The sequence below is a fragment of the Orbicella franksi genome, chromosome 2 (genome assembly GCF_964199315.1).
Source record: "Orbicella franksi chromosome 2, jaOrbFran1.1, whole genome shotgun sequence".
Classification (NCBI taxonomy): Eukaryota; Metazoa; Cnidaria; class Anthozoa; order Scleractinia; family Merulinidae; genus Orbicella; species Orbicella franksi.
Window position 1 is genome coordinate 35,944,959 of NC_138146.1, and position 20,165 is coordinate 35,965,123.

Consider the following 20,165-nt stretch of genomic DNA (forward strand, 5'->3'; position numbering starts at 1 on the left):
AGATTGATCAAACGAAATCAAGATCTTATCACAATTTTTCTTTTTATAATTGTTAGAATAGCCCATGCGGATTTTCATCTGAATAATTCACACTTAAAAAGACATTTGTTTTTCTTTTCAGCGCTGAAAAGCTAATATAATACATTCAAACATGAAGGTAAACGTTGCAATTGGTTTTATTGACCGACGCAGCTTGACGTAAACATTAGAGGTTCTTTCATCCAAGACATGAAAATTGAGTGAGCACAAAAGCTGTTCCATATTGCATTAAATCTTCTTTCTCAAATAAGTCTAAATTGGAAACATGAATTATTTCCAATCCGTGGAAGATTAACAAATTAGTGATACAGTTTGCTTTGCTTGCGTTGTTTTTTTTTTCTGATTCTATACATGAATGGAAAAAGCAATTTTCGACTGACTTGTTTGACTGAAATATTGGACGCAAGGTGTAGATTATAAAAACTACGCTTTATTAACAATGCTACCGGGAGTGAAGTACGATAAAGAAAAGAAAGCTGGCTGTTATTAATAATTCACAATTTTTGGTTTTATAGATGGAATCAAGCTAAACTCAGTCCAATCCCACCACCATATTATCACTGCTTCACCTGCAGTTTAACACGGACGTTTCAGTCCTTTTCACGAGAGAAGTTTTCGAATTCATGCGATCAAGAGCCATGATGATCCAAAATACATTCAATATCCTTTACGTGATTCTGCTAATTCCAGGTAAGAAATATTTTTTGCTTCCTACGTTGAACCATAACTACAAAATGCACTTTGTGGTAAGTGAGCATAGATGCCTTCCTTATTCTAATGGATTATCTCTGCTGCTTGAAAAATTGACATTGAATCACGCAGCTAGGCTGGTGGCAAATTTCATTTCGACTTCTGCTCTGTAACGGGAATAAAAGTGTTGTGAAAATATTGCGAACCTCAAGGAGTGATATTTTTTCAGGGTTTTTTTTTTCATTATTTAACATCGCTTTACGCAGTTCATGTGAAAACGAGATGAACGCACCACCACAAGTATGCAAATTTGAAAAAATGTTTTGATTGTGGTTTACGATGTGATGCCAAGGGAAACTTAAACTTATCTCTTCCTTGTGTGTTGTATATTTTAAAGTCTACACACGGAATTCATTGAAATAAAACTCGTAATGAATTGCTTTAGAGCACTTCGCCTTAAAACGATTTAGGAATTTTATTAAATCCATTTTGAACACATTGTTTTTTCAGCTGGCAATGTTTTTTCATTTCAAAGAGTACAAATTCAAGCACTTTTTCGGTGAAGTACGAACTTATTTAAAAAAAAAAAAACGAACTACCCATCTCGATTTTGACAGAAACATTTCGTGGTGAAAGACAACATGGAGTACAAAAAACATATTTTTCCATCTAATGTGAAGGCGACGGCTTAAGCTGACAATAAACTAAGAATTTGGCTAAATCGGGTTGGAAGACCTGAAAAAAAAAAAAAAAAAATCAGCGGAAAGGCATTCAGGATTCACTGAGGGGACCATTAAATATCTGACTATATTTTTATATCTTCAGACTATTGACGTTATAAATGATTAATTGTTGGACATAGGAGTGGAATTCGGTTAATTGATGAAGCAAACAAAACTCGAGATCGCCTGGCCATTATTCACAAAAAGTATTGCTAAAATTTTGAAAGTAAACAAATAGCATTTGTATCTTCAACGTGTAAAGTTATTCTGGTTTTTGTCAATTCATCACTTTGTGGGGAATTGCAACATCTCCTCGCCGTAGGGGGTCTATTTCAGCCAAGGAATACCGCTGTCGTCAAAATCCCGTTTCAGAAAGCTATCTACGCAATAATTGTTGTTCACTCCAAAGTGGACTTAGTCAGTTCCTTTAGCGTGGAGAAAAAAAATTGTTTGTCAAATCGTTTATAGAAAAACGTTCGCGGAATTAAAGCTGCTGATTTGTCCTTCTCGTCTTTGTTCACTATAATTAGACCACGCCAGGTCTCCCGTGTTGTTTCAACCATTACGATAGAATTTGTAAACTTTAAAAAGTTTAAAATAGCAAAATTGTAAAGCCATTTCTAGGAAATTTGCAATTTTTTTCTGAAATTTACAAGTATTTTTCTTCAACTGTTTTCAGTCGTAAATTATTAATCTGCTGAGTCGAGGAACCGGGAACTCGATTATTACTCATCACTGAAATGATTGAATGAACATTGCTTCCGAATGGCTAAATTAATCATCGCTATTTCCCAGGAACGCCTTAATTGGTTTAGACCAGAAGATTATCAGGTTTATCTTATCTTGATAATCTCTTGTTTAGACTTGTGACTTAGATTTTTTAAAATCATGTGTAAGTGTCTTGCAAAGGACATTTTATAGACGGTCGTGCCATGGCAATAGCATCACAGGATTTGATTGTTTTACTGCATAATCCAAGAATGCTGACAAAATCCTAGACATGACTCGACACCATCTTGGATATTTTACCAAAGATTAGTTTCAAAATTATCTTTACAGAACATTTTCAATATTCATCCTTGAGATAAAGTGAAAAAATACTAGAGAATAAGAATTACAGAGCCATTATTTCCATTGCCTTCTTGAATCCTCCACCACGCCTGTAGATGAAACTTGGTTTAGTGGACACTTAAAACAGGAGATAAAGATTTTGGAGGCCTTTGAAACAAACTTAGCGAGTTGAAACTTGAAACCTTTGCAAGGGTGTTGTGTCTAACGCGACTTGTTTTTTAGTCAGTTTGCTCGTGAAATTTGCGATGAAAGAGCAGAGTGTTTCAGAGTCTTTCATTTCAAGCAGAAATGCTTAGCTGTGAAACCCCTGGAATTATAACGTATCATTATATAGCTCTGTCTCACAAGGACTGGGAACTACCAAATTCACGAATTGGCTGAAGTCGATATTGGAAGCGGTCTAGATTTTTCCCGGTAATGTTTTGCAGTAAAAAAGTTGCAAACTAAAATGAAAAATCATTGACCATTTTCATCTAACAATATTTATTTATGGAAGTGCCTAAAAGCCTTACGAGAGAAAAAAAATAAAGAGGACGAGCAAATTTTGGCAGAATTAAATTCAGCTCATCGCCGTTCGAAAGCAAAATGTCTGTTAGTACATACTAGTTACATTAAACGAATTAAGAGGCCCTGCACCTAAGAAACGACCGATGATTTCCGGCTAAAAAATAAAATCGGCCTATTTTTATCTCCCAAGTAGAGGTTACCGAATACTATTTAAAAATGAATTTCATTTGTTTCAGTTTCGCTTTAAACCAAAAATATTGAGCCGCAAAGTTTTTCCGTCTGAAAGCAGCAAAATCAGGCCGAAAATAAGCCCCCGCAAAAAACTGTTTAGAAATTACTATCGCAACGCAAAAATAATGAGAAACCTACACAGTGTTGAAGAAAAAGGCCTTTTAATGCAATATCATTCGATAAACATCAAAAAACTGCCGAAGCGATTAACAAATAAAGTTTCAAATATTGCATACTGAATTAGATGGAGCGTTGGAGCTGATTTTAAAATAATTATTTCTTAAAAGTTCAACGCTTTTGAAAGCAATCACAGGGATGAATGAGACATTGGAGGGATACAAATCACGTTTCTGGAAAAACATTTTTCGGCCAAAGTATATTGACCTTGTACAAAGCGTTCAAAGTTACCGTGTTTACCGTTATCCTGCTACTTCGGCGAAACGCTTCTCTTTTGCCAATACGGCCGTGGATAGCGTGGTAAACGCCACTGTAAACCTTGCTAGGCATTCAGAGACTATCCTGAGTAGAAGGATGTAGAATTGAAAGAGAAAGGAAGATGAAAAATACGCAGAAAAAGAAAATAACTCGAAATTACCATCTGCTAACGAAAGTTGAATCTGGAAAATGTCGTCGCGTGACAGCGGCCAATGACGTCATTTGTCACGTAAAGGTCGCAAGAGCGTGGGAAAACGAGTCTGCAATGTCCTTCGGGCGGTCAGCGGCTAGAGATCAAGTCGTGACCAATAACTCAGATCACGCTGCGGCCAAAACGGTGTGGCGGTTGGGGAAGTTTTTCTTTTTGAGTGACCATCATTTGTGAAAAATAACATAACATTGTTCCACTAAACGTTTTCTGGCCGGGAAAAATTGTTTTCCTATTTGTGCATTCGTTTGGATTCCACCGCTATTGATACAAATGACGTCAATGGCCGCTGTCACGCGACGACATTTTCCAGATTCAACTTTCGTTAGCAGATGGTAATTTCGAGTTATTTTCTTTTTCTGTGTATTTTTCATCTTCCTTTCTCTTTTAATTCTACTTCCTTCTACTTAGGACGGTCTTTGAATGCCTAGCAAGGTTTAAAGTGCCGTTTAACACGCTATCCATGGCCGTATTGGCAAAAGAGAAGCGTTTCGCCGAAGTAGCAGGATAACGGTAAACACGGTAACTTTGAACGCTTTGTACAAGGTCAATATACTTTGGCCGAAAAATGTTTTTCCAGAAACGTGATTTGTATCCCTCCAATGTCTCATTCATCCCTGTGATTGCTTTCAAAAGCGTTGAACTTTTGAGAAATAATCATTTTAAAATCAGCTCCAACGCTCCATCTAATTTAGTATGCAATATTTGAAACTTTATTTGTTAATCGCTTCGGCAGTTTTTTGATGTTTATCGAATGATATTGCATTAAAAGGCCTTTTTCTTCAACACTGTGTAGTTTTCTCATTATTTTGTGTTGCGATAGTAATTTCTAAACAGTTTTTTGCGGGGGCTTATTTTCGGCCTGATTTTGCTGCTTTCAGACGGAAAAACTTTGCGGCTCGATATTTTTGGTTTAAAGCGGAACTGAAACAAAAGAAATTCATTTTTAAATAGTATTCGGTAACCTCTACTTGGGAGATAAAAATAGGCCGATTTTATTTTTTAGCCGGAAATCATCGGTCGTTTCTTAGGTGCAGGGCCTCTTAAATTGTTCTTGTTTGCGCCATGAATGAATGAATGAATGAATGACTGAAAGACTTTATTAAAGTGTTAATAGTATTTAGCTTAAATGAAAACTACTTGGGGACACTATTTACACAATGAAATATACCTTAGCTAAAGTTAACATTATTTACAATTTAATGAATAATGTATAAAAAAATAAATTTAAAAAAAAAAAAATAAAAAATAAATCAAATATATGAACTTAGTAAGATTTAAAAAGCTTAAAAGATATCAAATATATATAAAATGTAAAATTTAAAGCGGCCTAACAGCATATATCCTGAGTTCTTACGATTATCTATTAAGTGTGATAGCTCTCTTAATACTGCTTTTAAAACTCTTAACATTATAGGCTTCTCTCTATCAGTTTTGTCTAATTTGTTCCAAAGATGGGGTCCAAAATATCGTAAAGAATGTTTTCCATAATGCACGGTGCGAAAACGTGGAATATTAAAATCAGCGTTCCTCAGATTATACCGTTTCGGGGTATGTAATAAACATCTTATTAACCGGTCTGTATGGGAAAATCTTGACCTCAGTCGTCTGGACAGACCTCACTGCGTTCGGTCTGTACTCATGACCTCGGTCAAGATTCTCCCATACAGACCTCCTGCTTGGCTAATAAGAGCTAAACATAGCTCACAAATAGTGCGTATGGAAACAACTGTCATGTGAGAAAACGCGCAGTCAAACTGTTAAATGACAACTGTCAAATTGCTCCGATCTTTCAACTGACAAAGCCCTTTCTAGGACTCAGCATCATAAGAGCCATTCACGTATTTAATAGGAAAGAAAGAATTTAATTTTAGCAACTTTATTTTTTTATTGGCATTTAGAATGCAGCCTTCTTACCAGGTCCTACTTCAGACAACGTGAAACGGTAGATACAGCGTAAAGCCAACATGATTCTTTTTCTACCAATTTAAGTTCACAAACCACACAGCCCTTATCATAAAGCCGATCCCAAACTACACATAGGGTGGAGTTCAATCTAGTAACACAATTTTATCTTATATGACAGGAATCGGATTATCTCACGCTGTCTTAAATGGCAGCGAATACGAATCTCTGTCGCAGGGAGAAGCGTCAAATGCAAGTGTGCACAAATTCTCCGCTGACAGTAGTGGTAAGTAGCTGACACAGTCATTGGTACCATGGAAGTAATCGTAACTGTTGCTATCTTCTTTTTAGTCAGAAATTCAGGATTCCTTTCTTTTCAAAACAGGCCAAGGACTATCACAGGGGGCGCTAAATAGTAGTGTATATAAATCCCCTCAAAATGACAACGATGGTAAGTAGTGGCAAAATCAACAAAGCTTCAATCCGTAACTTAAAGTTAGGCGAATATTAGAAAACTAGCACTAGAATAAAGTAAAACTTCAACCTAATCTTTACCTTGACCACGTCATGTTACAGTGTCATAGAAGTATACAATTGTCCCATGAGTTGAAAGAGGCAGCCTTTTCAAAGTGACTACGATGTCCCCATATCAAAGTTAATTAGCTACTCCTCTAACTGCTGTGGATTTCCTGTGCTTTTGATCATTTATCAGTAACCTTTAGTTTTGTTTTAACAGTTAGGGACGGATGTAAGCTATTTTCGTTCTTAACCATATTTACACCGGGGGCGCACCATGAACCCTCTAATCCTGTTTATATTATTATTGCTCTTGAAAAAACAAAACAAAAACCAAATCATTGCTTTCGAAGTTCAGGAGGCGTTGTGAAAACCTGTCCCGATCGCAGAAGATAAGAAATAGCCCGGTCTAAATAGAGTTGAGATATCACGATTTTGTAGCTTAACTCCAACTTTTCATCATTCTGGTTTAGAAGAAGATGACGACGAAGCGAGACTGGTGCGAGATCTATTCAGCGGTTACAACAAAAATGTTCGTCCCGCACAGGATAAAGAGTTGCCGATTGAAGTCAAATTTGGAATTGCTTACACACAGATTGTTGACTTGGTAAACAATTTATTGACATAAACCTTTTTAGGACTGAAGACATTTAAAATTAAGATTAATAAGTTATCCCGGCTCCTAATCATTCTTAATTACGTATCTACCTGCACAAAAGAGAGAGATTTTGCTAGTGAAAGTTGGGTGCCGATCACTCTGTCAAAGTTCGATCTCGAATGCGATTGACTACCAGTTTAAAAGCCTGTGAATTTATTGCACAGTTGACGTGCATTAGCAGAGTTATAGGCCTTAGTCAGAAAGCAAAGCTGACAAATGAGTCGAGTACAAATCCTGTCAATCATTTTAAGCTATTGCTTAGTTACCAGTGTAAACGGTTTTAACACGTCACCAGAGTTCATCGTCGTCGAGTGGAAAATGGAATCAGAAGATGGGAGTCAAGAAGTGCCTATACTTACATAGATCTTATCTAGAGACTATTTTGAGGTTGGTTTGTCATCTAATATTTATTACTTGCTATAACAGATTGAAAAAGATCAAGTTCTTGTGAGCAATATTTGGGTGAGAATGGTAAGTGAGATAGGCATAATACGAATTCCTGAACAAAACGTATAATTCAATTGACTTAGTTTTCAACATCGCTGACATTTTTCATGTTTTTTTTTTATATATCTTCAAAATTCCTATTTTCAAAAATTATACGTCATATATACATTTAGGTTTTCATGGATTGTGTTAGCATAATGTAGCATCGATTTTCCGAAGCAAAAAAGCACTGCTGGCATAATTTGCACTTTTGGCCAGCTTTGCAACACAAAATCATCATCTATTGATCATACAACCAATTGTTTTGACCCGAGATCAGTGTTACAGGCAAATCTAAGTAACAAAATCAATTTTTTGTCTGCTTATTGTCACATTCATGGGACCTGGGTCCCACAGGAATTGACCCAGGACTCTTTCCATAGACTAAACGCATGCGCATAACTTAGAGCTCGGGTAACTAAGATGGCGTCCGCGACAGCGAGTGGATACAGCGAGTGTATACAGTGAGGTACATGTGTTTGCCATTTTCTTGTTTGTTGCATAGTTATGAAGTGTTCTTAGCAAATTATAGTAAAAAGTACAAGTATAATTTCTTTATTTTTTACCAAAATGAGTGTAATTTACAAAACTACCATAATCATTACCCGCATAATTTTAGAAATATACGAGCACTGCTAATATGCTACTTTTGCTAGCACAACCCTATCAAAGCCTATACACATGGCCTGGTTGACCTGATTCAGCTCTAGGAAATTCGAGGTCAAAATGTATCCCCTTACATCATGTGTTTCAACCAGAAAAAAATTGCAAAGAAAAAATTTCACAAAACGGGGATCTTAGCCTAGTGCGTAGATGATTTTTTGCAGCATCTTTGCCTCCTTTCATGCTGTATAGCAAAAAAGGTTTAAATCCAGAGTCTGGCAAGTCGAACGCTTTTATTTTCTTGCAATGCTTTCTACTTTGACTAGAACTGGAACAATCATCTCCTGAAGTGGAATGCGTCTGAGTATGGCGGAATAAAAACAATTAACGTCAGCCCCAAATTAGTCTGGCTTCCTGACATTGTTCTTCACAACAAGTAAGTACATAACAGGAATCAGAAATAATTCGTTTTTGTCCACTCCACTTGAGAACTCCTAACACCACTAAACGAGTCATTTTCGTTTCTTTGTCTCGCGTTGTTATCTAAAAGAAATAGAAAAGATTTTCTCGTATTCCCACAACAGCTTTTCAGCCCCCCGAACTTTGACTCGTGTACCCTAGGAGCAGAGTCACTTCGATCTTTCTAGAAAAGAGAGAGGTGACCTTGCTCTCAGGGTGTTATGTATTACTCGTGTTGTTATAAATTGATAGAAACACGGAGAGAAAAAAAATATTACTTGTATGGTGTCCTAATTGTTGGTGCGTGGGTTATTTGGATTAATTATTAAAAGACCCTGGCTAGTATATATTCTCTTTCTTATCGGGCCATACAGCACCCAAATTGTGACATTTCAACCCAACAGTATAAATGGGCACTCGCAAACTGCTAGGGCAAAGGGACAAGATTGCTTGAGTAATTAGCTTAATTCCCAATCATCTTACCGCTTTCCTCTTTGTTGTTTTAGCCAATTATCAAATGGCTTGGGGCACCGTAATGAGCAAGCTACAAAATTTCTCCAGGAGGAGAACATAAAATGCCGGTTTTCTTCGGCATATTTTCTCTGACAACCCTCCCCCAAACAGATAGACCCAGAAATTATGTAAATTCTATTGCTACAAGCCATGAGCCCTGACAACAAAATACCAGACAAAAAAAAAAAAAATACTCGTGACGTGCGTCTCTGAGAATGTTTGACATGTTTATTTGTGGATCGTTTTTCGTCAGTGCGGAGGAGTTGCTTCCAAGTGGAACTCTATATCTGTTCAAAACCAAAGTCATCTTGACTTCTGATGGAGGAAGCACCTGGTTCGCGCCCACTATCCTTCGAAGCGGTTGTAATATCGACATTACGTACTTCCCGTTTGACGACCAAATGTGTGAACTCAAGTTCGGTTCCTGGACTTACCACGGGCTGGAAGTAAACATCGTGCAAATGCGAGACTCGGCAGACCTTGGTTTCTACATGAAGAGTTCAGAATTTGAACTCATCTCGGCAAAGGCTAAGAGAAACGTGGCAAAATACAGGTAATGTACCATTCAGTCAAAAACGTCAGAATATTTTCTGTCGAATTAGGAACGGTTTCATTGACGGTGGAGGATCATTTTATCAGTCGAAAAATCCTGCACAGATCACTTCATTGAGACCAAAGTAATACTGAATGCATGGTGTTAATTCTTCTTAAAACTAAAAATGATCCGTTTGCAACGTCACATAATTTGCTCAGAACTCCATTTAGCGGAGAAACTTTGCCCGTAAAACTGAAGTGGAAAAACAAGGTAGAAATCCTCCCTAACCTGTAAAGGAAAGTATCCTCATTAAAAAAGGACGTGTTTTCCTTACACTGAACTTAAGTCATAGTGATTACTATATAGTTGCAATTGAACTAGGCTGATGGACGTATGCTATAAAAGAGCGAAATGTACCGCACGTACAGTCTGATTTATCTCAAGACGTGATTCAATACTTACCGTGCATAACAAGAGAACTGCAACCGATGACGAAAGTCGCTGAAACACAACCGTTATTTTAGCTCACTGAACACAACTACAAATGGCTGACTCTCTCTTTCATTTTATGCTTTCAAAGGTTTCTTCGTCTTTTAATTAGTTTTTATTTAGATTCATGTTAAATTTATTTTCGTTTATTTCTTTCCTCGCCACTTTTTTTTAACACTGTGGACCTGCATATATCCTATTTTAGTAATCGTACTTAAAGCAATAATGTTTTTCCTCCCCGTTGTTTTTATTGACAAGGTAGGAAATGGGTTTACTGTTTATGTCGGAGGGAATTGTTCAAAAATTTCTGTAGTAAAGTTATCATGAGGACCGCACAAGCACGTGCACGTGCACCAACATGCATCAGAAACAGTTTCGTAATATCCTTTTGTATAAATTAGCCTGAAAGCTGATGCCATGAGTTAATTAATAATATGAGTCAGTTTGACAGTGCATGCCAGTCCTTCAAGCACGTTGCACATGGCACCGGGATCCTACTGGCTTGTAATTATGTGTTCTATTACATACAGCTGCTGCCCGGAGCCCTATCCAGATGTCACATTCACCCTTCATCTTCGTCGAAAACCAGGATTTTTCCTCTACAATATCATCATTCCGTGCCTGGTTATAACGTCCTTAGCTGTATTGACATTTGTTCTGCCACCGGAGATCGGCGAACGAGTGACTCTGGTTATCGAATCCTTCTTAGCTCTGTCGTTCGTTATTTTGATGGTATCTGACAGCGTTCCTGTTACTTCGGACAATTCCCCTCTTCTCACTAAGTTCTTGCTCATTTCCATGTGCCAAATTGGAGGTGCACTAGTCGCAAACTGTATCTCACTGAATCTTTACAAAAAGTACGAGATGCCCCAGTGGGTCAGAGTGGTGTTTCTTCACTATTTGGCCAGAATTCTGTGTATTAATTCGGGTCAACCAAGGGAAAGAATAGAAAGACAGCCCATTCGAGTGCCTGGTCGATCAGCAGATCTGATGGTTCTCGAGGCCAGAAAGCTCTCTGGGACAAAACCTCTTGGATCCCCAGGCGGCAACTCCTTGTCTTCACCAACACATCATGCAGTCATGCAACGAACCAATCAGGACAGTACCTCGAAGATTGCCGATGGGCTCACAGAGCTAGCTCATTGTGAAATGGTCCACGACGAGCATATCGCAAATCGTAGCTTTTGGATTTTCGTTTCGCGCGTGGTAGATCGCCTGTTCCTGTTGGCATTTTCCATAGCGTTTGTCTGTTCTTCGTGCGCAATATTTGCTCAAGTGCCTGATCACTACAACTTACTCTTGTAACGCCTCGGGGACAGTGATATTTGACAAAACTGTCTCGGAATGAAGTGAGAACAGAGCTGACAGAATAAATTGTTTTTCGAGTTTTACTTAAGACCACTGGAAACAGCTAAAGTCTAGAAATATGAAAGATAATAGCTAGAAACAACTGACTTACGACTGTGAAACTTACTCCTCACGTAGAGTAATATTGTGAAAGGATTTCATCCCTCTAGGGCATCATTACTACATAGCTGTGTACAATTAAGGGTCAACAAACGTAATGAAATCAGAGTAGACCTCATGGCTTTAAAGTAAAGCGAGAGAACTGTGGGAATTATTAAAACTGGGGCTTTAGATTTTATGGAGCTTAAATTACTTAATTCCAGACATTTTTCCTCAACCTTAAGAAAAACAATTTTCAGCAATTTTAAAACTGTGATTGTAATGCCTGTTCGTGGGAGTCTATGCCAAAACAAATGATTAATTATGTACTTTTTCTAAATACGAATGATGAGTTCGTCAGCTTTTCCACAAACACCTTAAATTACTTAGACGGTGGATGCGATCTGCCAGAAAATAATAAAAACCCAGTTGGTTTTACTCATCAAAAGCAAACGAAAAGACACAAAATTAAAACGATGTGATTTTGGTATCTAAACACAGGTCCCTTAGTTGACTTGTGAAGACGTTATTTTGGGGAAATGATAAATTACTTACATTGTTGGTGCATGTTCAACAAGGAAGAATAAAACAACCATTAAACAAATACTGATCTATAGTAATGAAATGGCGATAGGATGATAAGAAAACCCACAGTTTCACCTTTAACCACTTTCTCCTTTCCTCTTGGTGTCATGACTACCTTTAAAACTTTTCCCTTTGGTTTAAATTGCAAAGTATTAGAAAACGTATGCGCATGCTTTTGTGCGAAAATTCGTCTATAAGCTGTCGAGTCGAAAGATATGCAAATTCATTTAGTGACGATTTTGCTTTTAAACCCTTCCCAATGTTGACTTGACAAACATTGTGTCTACTTGAAACACGACACTTCATGTGAAAGCAATTTCGCCTATAGCCACCTGGGGATGGCACAGTGTGCATTTCAAAACAACAGTTAAATTACTCTAGGGGAACTGAATATTCTGCCATCCTTAATGTCCCAAACTATAAAAATTTAAACTTATTAACTTTGGTAATGCATCTAAATTTTGTGGCATCTTTAACAGCTGTCTGGGGCTGTATCGCTCTACTAAGTAGACTCCGCAGTTTCCAATTGCAAATTGTTAATTGTAAATCAAAGCCGAGAATAGAAATAGGGTAAAAAATATTGAAGGTACTACGTTCATCTCTCATTTTCCACTGTGTTATTGGTCTTCATAGCGTACAAAATTAACCTGCATATGAGAGTTAAGCTCAAAAGTTTCGGTTCGCGATTCGTGTTGTAAGACTCCACGTCATCTCTCAGTTTGTATACTTGGTTTAAAAAGTTCAATTATTGATATGTACCCACAGAAATAGATATAGTTTGTTGCTTTAAATTTACTTTTGATTTTGATTTTGCCTACACCTCGATAAACGTAACAACATATACCTGTCAACATTAAAAACGACATTCAGGACGAACAAAACACGTATTCAATCATCAGAACAAACTCGCAAGTTCGTAAAGCAAGTTGTTGTGTGAAAACGCGCCCAAATGATTGAGCCAAAACAACCCATTCTAAGTAGCTCTGCATGCAAATATTACTTAGAACTGGACTACCAACCTTGAAGCGCCTGGAATCAATGAAGATATCACTTCGTGATATTTTTAAAAGGATATCTGTTTCATAGTGGGTTCAGCAAATGTTTAGACGTCACTTGTCTAGGTCCTCTGAAGTTAATGTGCATGTAAGTCCAAGTGCACTTTAAAAAGGAGTGTCTAAAAGGTTTGCTTTTGTTTGGCTCTCAACGAAACATCAATAATTCAATCAGTTGAAGATTATCATGTTGTAATGGGATTCCTGCAAATTCATCATTGGTTTCTTGAATACGTTGTGTAAACTATTATGGTCTACATATAAAATGTACCTGCAAAGACAAAAGAATCGACTACTGTCCAAGACTTAATCGTCTTGATTATAGTGGTGAAAATGTGGGAAACATTTCTCAGGGGAGCATATCTAAAAGTTGGCAGAATATGCCTTTTCCTTTAAGAAAATTGTGTCTGCTTTTGGTCTTATCTGAGTTCACCTGTTCTTCTTGACCCAGTGCAGTTTCTTTTTTCAACACGCTACTAATTTCAATGATTCCTAAAATAAATTTATATACCCTACTTGTGAAATAACAACGTGTCCTCTGACCACGAAATTTCAATACGTGGTGACTTAACTAGGGTTTCTCTTTGAATCAATAAATTGAACCAAAGGTTGCCCATGAGCATGTTATAAGTAGGTAACATCTACATACTTAAGAACGGACCTACCAAATGAAGTGACTGGATCAGTTACAACATATCCAACATGTCGCAGACACTGGTAAACAAGGAAGATGCACGCCACACCAAGGCACGTAAAAACAAATGTTACCTACAGGAACATTCACGGTACAAACACACAGCTTTCCAGGGACATGACTTTCCAAATCTACACTCAACTTGAAGGTACGTTGACTAACGGATAACATTTTGTTTGAGTGACGAATTCTTGACGGGAGCCTTCACTGCTTTCTTGTATTGCGGCATGTCTTAAGGAAGTGTTAGTTCATTTTTTTCACTAAAAGTGATTTCTAGCTTTTATTCGATACAAGGTTGCAAGATTTGTATTTATGCTCAAATAGCTCATTAAGTTTGAATTAATGTCAAGCTGGAGGTCGTGACTCATTATTAAGAACTACAGTCTGCGAGAATGCTCCACTTTGACAGCGAGCAGGGATTCATGTTCATGTGCAAGTAATGCCATCTAGGTGTTTTTCTTTGGACGCCATGGGGCACTTCAATTGAGGAACAATGAAATAACGTACTTCAGTTCAGTAAAATGAATTTAAATGATACTGGGGTATCCTACATGCTCAAATAGCGCGAAGGAAAGCTGTTACACCTCAAATGGATTTTACGTGTCTAGGTGAAAATCTAGAAAACTTCAACTTCAAAGCTATAGAATGATGACTGGCTCAACGGTCACTGAACGAGGCTCGGCGTGACATAGCGCGAGTATAAAAGCCGGAATCTGAGTTGTTCTAAGTTTCTAGCTGAATTCGAGGCTCCTTAATACTCCTAATTTTATAAGAAAAGTCAATATCTATTTTCAAGCTCAACTTACAGTAAGTGACTCAGGATTGGGTGTCAGATCTTCTTCATTTCTCTTCTTTCTTTCTTATCTCAGCTGCTGCCCTGAACCCTATCCTGACATCACCTTCTACATCCGAATGCGTCGCATTCCTGGCTTTTTCCTCTTCAATATCATCATTCCTTGCCTGGTTGTCACTGCTTTCTCTGTTCTGACTTTTGCGTTTCCACCAGAATTCGGTGAACGCGTGACTCTCGTCATAGAATCGTTCCTCGCCATGTCTGTTGTCATCCTAAATGTCTCCGACAGCATTCCAGTGACGTCAGATGCAACACCTATTATTGTTAAGATCTTGCTGGCTGCCATGTTTCAGATTGGTGCGGCCTTAGTCGCTAACTGCATCTCGTTGAATTGCTACAAGAAGACTGAGATGCCACAGTGGGTCCGAGTCTTTTTTCTTCATTATCTGGCTAGGATGCTGTGTATAGACACTGGGCACCCTAAAGCCAATGTGCGGTCAACAAGACGAATAGATGTCAAGGTAAGAAGACATTTGGCAGGTCAATTTTATTATTATTATTATTGTTATTATTATTAATCATTGGTTTCTTAAAGCAACGAAGTACAGAAACATTGTGTTCGTACAAGAAGAAGTAGGCCTTTCCTAAAAATACCATAACTTTTCAATATTCTGGTTTAGCTTCCTAAGGACGCAATAATAGCATTTCAATGTCTTTGTTCTAGAAGCAAAATGGCCAGAATTAAGACTACATCTATAGCCTGTAGCTTTTGCGGTGTGTTTTAAGGAAACAGTAAAGCTTGTATTGACTTTTGACCTCACTGGAAACTGTCTTGATGATTAATATAAAAATTGTGCCTGATTAGTGCTTTTTTCCTGAACACTCTGATCGTGCAGATTTTACGGTGTGCGAGGTTGATCTAATTGTATGGCACGCGCAGCTTGCGCAAAGAACAAAGGAAATTGCACCAATCCTGAATACCAAGGCTCATTCTGTGGACTGTAAAATATTAGTAACTGTAATTGGAGCTTGGCGGAGTAATTTCAAAATCAAATTAGAGCGCAGCGCGAGGCCGATTTGAAATTTCTTCCCGAATTATAAGACTCTTTATTGTATGGCTAGCTCCGTGAGCGGGCAAGATGAGTCAAATCCTGCGCTGTGATTGGCTAACCGAGCGGGCAAGATGGAGCCATCTTGCCCACTCGGGACTACCCTCCGTATCCCGCAAGAAAAATTTCCCCGAAAGCCATACAATGTATCCTTTATTGACCAAGCTTGTTCGGTCAAGATGGCTGGATATTGGCCTCGTTCTTTTTTTTGGGAGTTTATGGACCGAGACGTACTCGGTCCATAAACTCGGCCAATATCCAGCCATCTTGTCCTCACACTTGGTCAATAATCCATATGTATGGCCATGGACTGTTAATTTCAACATACATCTTGCACATTTGATGTTTTGCGGGCGTTCATGCCATTTCAGGACATCGGAAAGTCGACAATGAATTTTATAAATAAATCAGACTCTTTACTGGTGACCATTTATTCCTGTGACTTGAGGCGACTGCTGACCTTGCACTTTTTATTTCTCTGACTCATCATGCAAGGTGGAGGAGTTGGAAAGCAACTACATCAAGCTGGTAGGAGCAAAACCTTTCAAGCCTGTCAATTTGTCACCGAGTAAGCTTCCAGCGACAGTTGTGAAGCCCACCAACACTCTCAGCAAGATCATGGAAGGAATCAACGAGCTCGCGAAGGGATCCCTTAAAAAGGAAGACAATCAACTAGACAAAGAGTTTTGGATCTTTGTATCTCAAGTCGTTGACCGAATGTTCTTAGTCATTTTCTCGATCGTTCTGGTTTCCTCAACAAGTGCCATTCTCGCTCAGATTCCCAATCACTATAAATAAATGAAGTAATTGAATACAACAGCTTTGCAAAGATGTAATAGAACTTTTGTAGCAGTTGGTCGCATGGCCGATATTTTCTAAACTTTTAGCTTCAGCAATATGAACTTCAGAACTAAAAAGAGCATGTCCTAAGAAGCTGTCTCTGTAAGAACCGACCACTGATTTTACTTCGAAGATTCGATTTTTCTCAAAGCTGGGATTTCAAAGCCCTTACCTAGTCAATCGCTAAAATAAGTTTTAGCTCATTAAAAATTCCAATTGAAGTTTTCTAGGATTGATTGAAGCTCGGTCCGCTCGACACAAGTTTCATGCCCGCCGAAACTGGAAAAATAGCACATATTGCAGGCGCTCTAAAAAATAATATTCGCTCAAAAGTCCCAATTCTTTTTTTCAACTATAGATATATCATAGCAGTTTGTTTAGCCATGTTGCAATTATAATTCAATGTTGTTCCTTCAACGGTTAAAAGAAGACTTTCTACCCGTTCAATCGAGTTTTGAACTAAACGCAAAAATAGCTCTACTTTGCAGGTTGGCACCTGTTTGAAACTGCTGAACTACATGAATAGAAAGTATAAATGTCCCTTAATTTAAAACAATAATAAAATTTGTCTGCCCACTAGAAAAGAAAACTGAGAAAACTGAGTATGTTTTATTTGGAACTCGGCAGAGGCTAGTAGGTAGGTAGGTAGGTAGGTAGGTAGGTAGGTAAGACTTTATTTTACGAGGGTAACATTTGACAGTATTAAAACTGATAACCTGATGGCCCTCAAAAATTAAAATTTTAGAAAAAGAAAGAAATAGTACAATCGTAACAATATTAAAAATAATTAAAATAAAATAATTAAGGCTACATACATCGTAAAATATTTATAAAATGTGATTATTTACAAATTAAAAAAAAAAATTTACAGGAATAGTTTGCTAAGAATTTGATTATCTAAAATTATTTTAAAAAGGGAGCGCTTAAAATTTAGTCAGATCTGAATCTCATAGTCCGCTTTGCATGGAAGGAAAGGAAGTCAACCAAGTAAAGTCGTTCAAGTACCTAGGAGTCTTGCTAGATGAGTGTTTATCTTTCAACGATCACATAAGCTATTTAAGGTCAAAAGTTACCAGCAGACTTGGCCTCCTGTCACGATTACGAGGTTGTTTAACCACGGAAGCAGCAAATAAGATCTATTTGTCCACAGTGCTACCGATATTAAGCTATTGTGATACGTGCTTTTGCCCTCTGGGAAGCAGTAACAGAAAGATTCTTGAACGCCTGCAACGACGAGCTGCGAGAATCGTATACGGTTTTAAACCTGACATAGCTACGGAAACAATACTCGAGAACCTACGCTGGCCGCCTCTTACAAAAACCATGGAAAAGCACTGTGCACTGTTAGTTAACAAGTGCTTGGTCGGAGAAGTTCCTCTATACTTTAAAGACTATTTCCTGTTACGCTGCCAGAGCGACAACCAACATGTTTTTAACAGATGCACTAGATCGTCAATCACTGACATTATACTTCCCAAATTTCATTTAGATGTCGCTAAAAAGTCTTTTTATTATCATGGTCCATGCACATTTAATAGCCTTCCAACGAACATAAAGATTTTGCCACCTAAGGAACGTTTCAAGGCTATCTCCGATTTTTTTTCTTAGGTTATTTTTTAGAACATTTTCAATTCGATATCCAATTTTTATGAGAACGCTATTACCTTTTTAAGCTTTTTAATTTTTTAAACATTTTAGCGTATCTTTTAAAGTAGTTAGTTTTTAATAGATATATATTATTTATACATGCTCTTTTTATTTTACGTTATACAGGGCCCCCGTTGATACCAGTCCTGCGACTGAAGGGGTCATCCTGTTTAAATATCGATTATTATTATTACTATTATTATTATTATTATTATTAGGTTTTCAAAACTGACGACCGGTTAAAGTTCAGGAAATTTTGAAAATATTCCAGTGAGTAACTAACACACTCGCCTTCCTAAAGTGCTCCGATAAATTCCCGTAAATCTCTTACCTGGCTTCAAGATTAAAGTTTTGGTCCTTTGTAGCGATCCTTGAAACCTAGGTAGCATTAAAACTGCCGGCTTTTCCTTCGCAACTGTAGGTTTGTATATAAAGTCGATTTATACGTTCCTCATCTGTGTCGAGCGTGACCGTCACATACTTCGATGTTCTTTGTATTACTGACCATTGTTTTCCTCGAAGCCGGTTTAATCATGTAGACTCCTCTTGAAAGGTTTGTAAAAGCACTCTTTCGGAGAACTCTCGGCACACATACATGTATGAACAGTAAACGGTGATTCGGGAAGCCAAGGAAGGATTGATACAAAATGCCACGGCCATTTTGTGTTTACAACAAGTGATTTAGTTCCCAATCTTCCCGTTATACTCACGTGCCTTCAAAGTAGAGGTATTTTCGTGTTTGGTTCAAAACTCGATTTAACGGGTAGAAAGTCTTCTTTTAACCGTTGAAGGAACAACATTGAATTATAATTGCAACATGGCTAAACAAACTGCTATGATATATCTATAGTTGAAAAAAAGAATTGGGACTTTTGAGCGAATATTATTTTTTTAGAACCCCTGCAATATGTGCTATTTTTCCAGTTTCGGCGGGCATGAAACTTGTGTCGAGCGGACCGAGCTTCAATCAATCCTAGAAAACTTCAATTGGAATTTTTAATGAACTAAAACTCATTTTTGTGATTGACTAAGTAACAGCTTCGAAATCCCAGCTCATGCGAAAAATCGAATCTTCGAAGTAAAATCAGTGGTCGGTTCTTACAGAGACAGCCTCTTAAATAGCCAAAACACCCATTTTCAGGGCAATGCTTTGGAAATCTTAGAGCAATGTTATGTAAGGAACTGAAACCAAAGCTTAACAACAGTGTGACTCAATTCGTGCGAAGCTATTTGTTTAGATAATTATGCATGTTAAGCTAACATGCTTTAAGGTTTTCACATTCCCATTTACTTTTTAGATTTTACTTGGAACTTTAAAATGACCTCGGCGAGGTCGAAACGTCGTTCGTTTTTATCGCTGATTTTTAGTACCAAATCTTTATCAAAGAAACTTCTTATTACGTTGAATATTGAAAAAATTAGAAGGTTTTGTAGGGAAGCAAGGAGGCTTTACCCTCCTTAAACTTTTTCGGTTGTTAATCACTGCAAAAAGAAGCTGCTGGCACATAATTATTGGAGATAGAAAGAGGGGTAAAATATTAGAAAGGATTGAAACTTTTAGGCTCTTTAATTAACCGAAAAGCAAAGATCTAACAGCAGTTTGAAGATTTGCAAAATTACAAGGATTTGTAAGGAAAACCAGTGGAGTGTGACTGGACGGCAAAGCGCCTTCTTCTCATACAAATCCTTCTAATTTTTAAAGACCATAAAAACTTCCCTCTTGAGGATATCAACCTGAAACTATGCATGCAAGCTTATTTGTAAATGTTCTTTTCATTTCTGATATCATTATGTATGACTAAATCACTTTGTTCTTGAAAAGCACGTAAAGTGACCAACTGTTGCAAAATGGGTCTATTCGTGTCATTTACATGGACTGGAAGATCAATTTTGCAATGGTTTTATGCATATTATCAGCTGATCGAGATTTAA

The 20,165-nt window shown here is 37.5% G+C and overlaps 2 protein-coding genes across 2 annotated transcripts; both read left to right on the forward strand.

Annotated features, from left to right (window-relative positions):
• The first annotated feature begins 560 nt into the window (after positions 1-560).
• LOC145479613 (acetylcholine receptor subunit alpha-like) lies at positions 561-17,207 on the forward strand. The gene is made up of 8 exons (XM_081458021.1): positions 561-729; positions 5,990-6,094; positions 6,798-6,931; positions 7,409-7,453; positions 8,398-8,507; positions 9,297-9,596; positions 14,714-15,158; positions 16,242-17,207. The coding sequence occupies exons 1-8, from the start codon at positions 663-665 to the stop codon at positions 16,542-16,544; spliced, it is 1,509 nt and encodes a 502-aa protein (XP_081314147.1). The 5' UTR covers positions 561-662; the 3' UTR covers positions 16,545-17,207.
• Positions 9,786-11,692, forward strand: LOC145479614 (CHRNA7-FAM7A fusion protein-like). The gene has a single exon (XM_081458022.1). It carries the CDS (start codon positions 10,548-10,550, stop codon positions 11,370-11,372), a length of 825 nt encoding a protein of 274 aa, XP_081314148.1. The 5' UTR covers positions 9,786-10,547; the 3' UTR covers positions 11,373-11,692.
• Positions 17,208-20,165: the final 2,958 nt, after the last annotated feature.

What these genes read in the sequence shown, in the direction of transcription:
- LOC145479613 (XM_081458021.1), top strand. Translation starts at nt 663, where the DNA reads ATGCGATCAAGAGCCATGATGATCCAAAATACATTCAATATCCTTTAC. An exon ending in ACACACAGATTGTTGACTTG is followed by an intron (nt 6,932 to 7,408) that starts GTAAACAATTTA and finishes TTGCTATAACAG; the next exon opens with ATTGAAAAAGATCAAGTTCT. An exon ending in GACATTGTTCTTCACAACAA is followed by an intron (nt 8,508 to 9,296) that starts GTAAGTACATAA and finishes GTTTTTCGTCAG; the next exon opens with TGCGGAGGAGTTGCTTCCAA.
- LOC145479614 (XM_081458022.1), top strand. Translation starts at nt 10,548, where the DNA reads ATGGCACCGGGATCCTACTGGCTTGTAATTATGTGTTCTATTACATAC.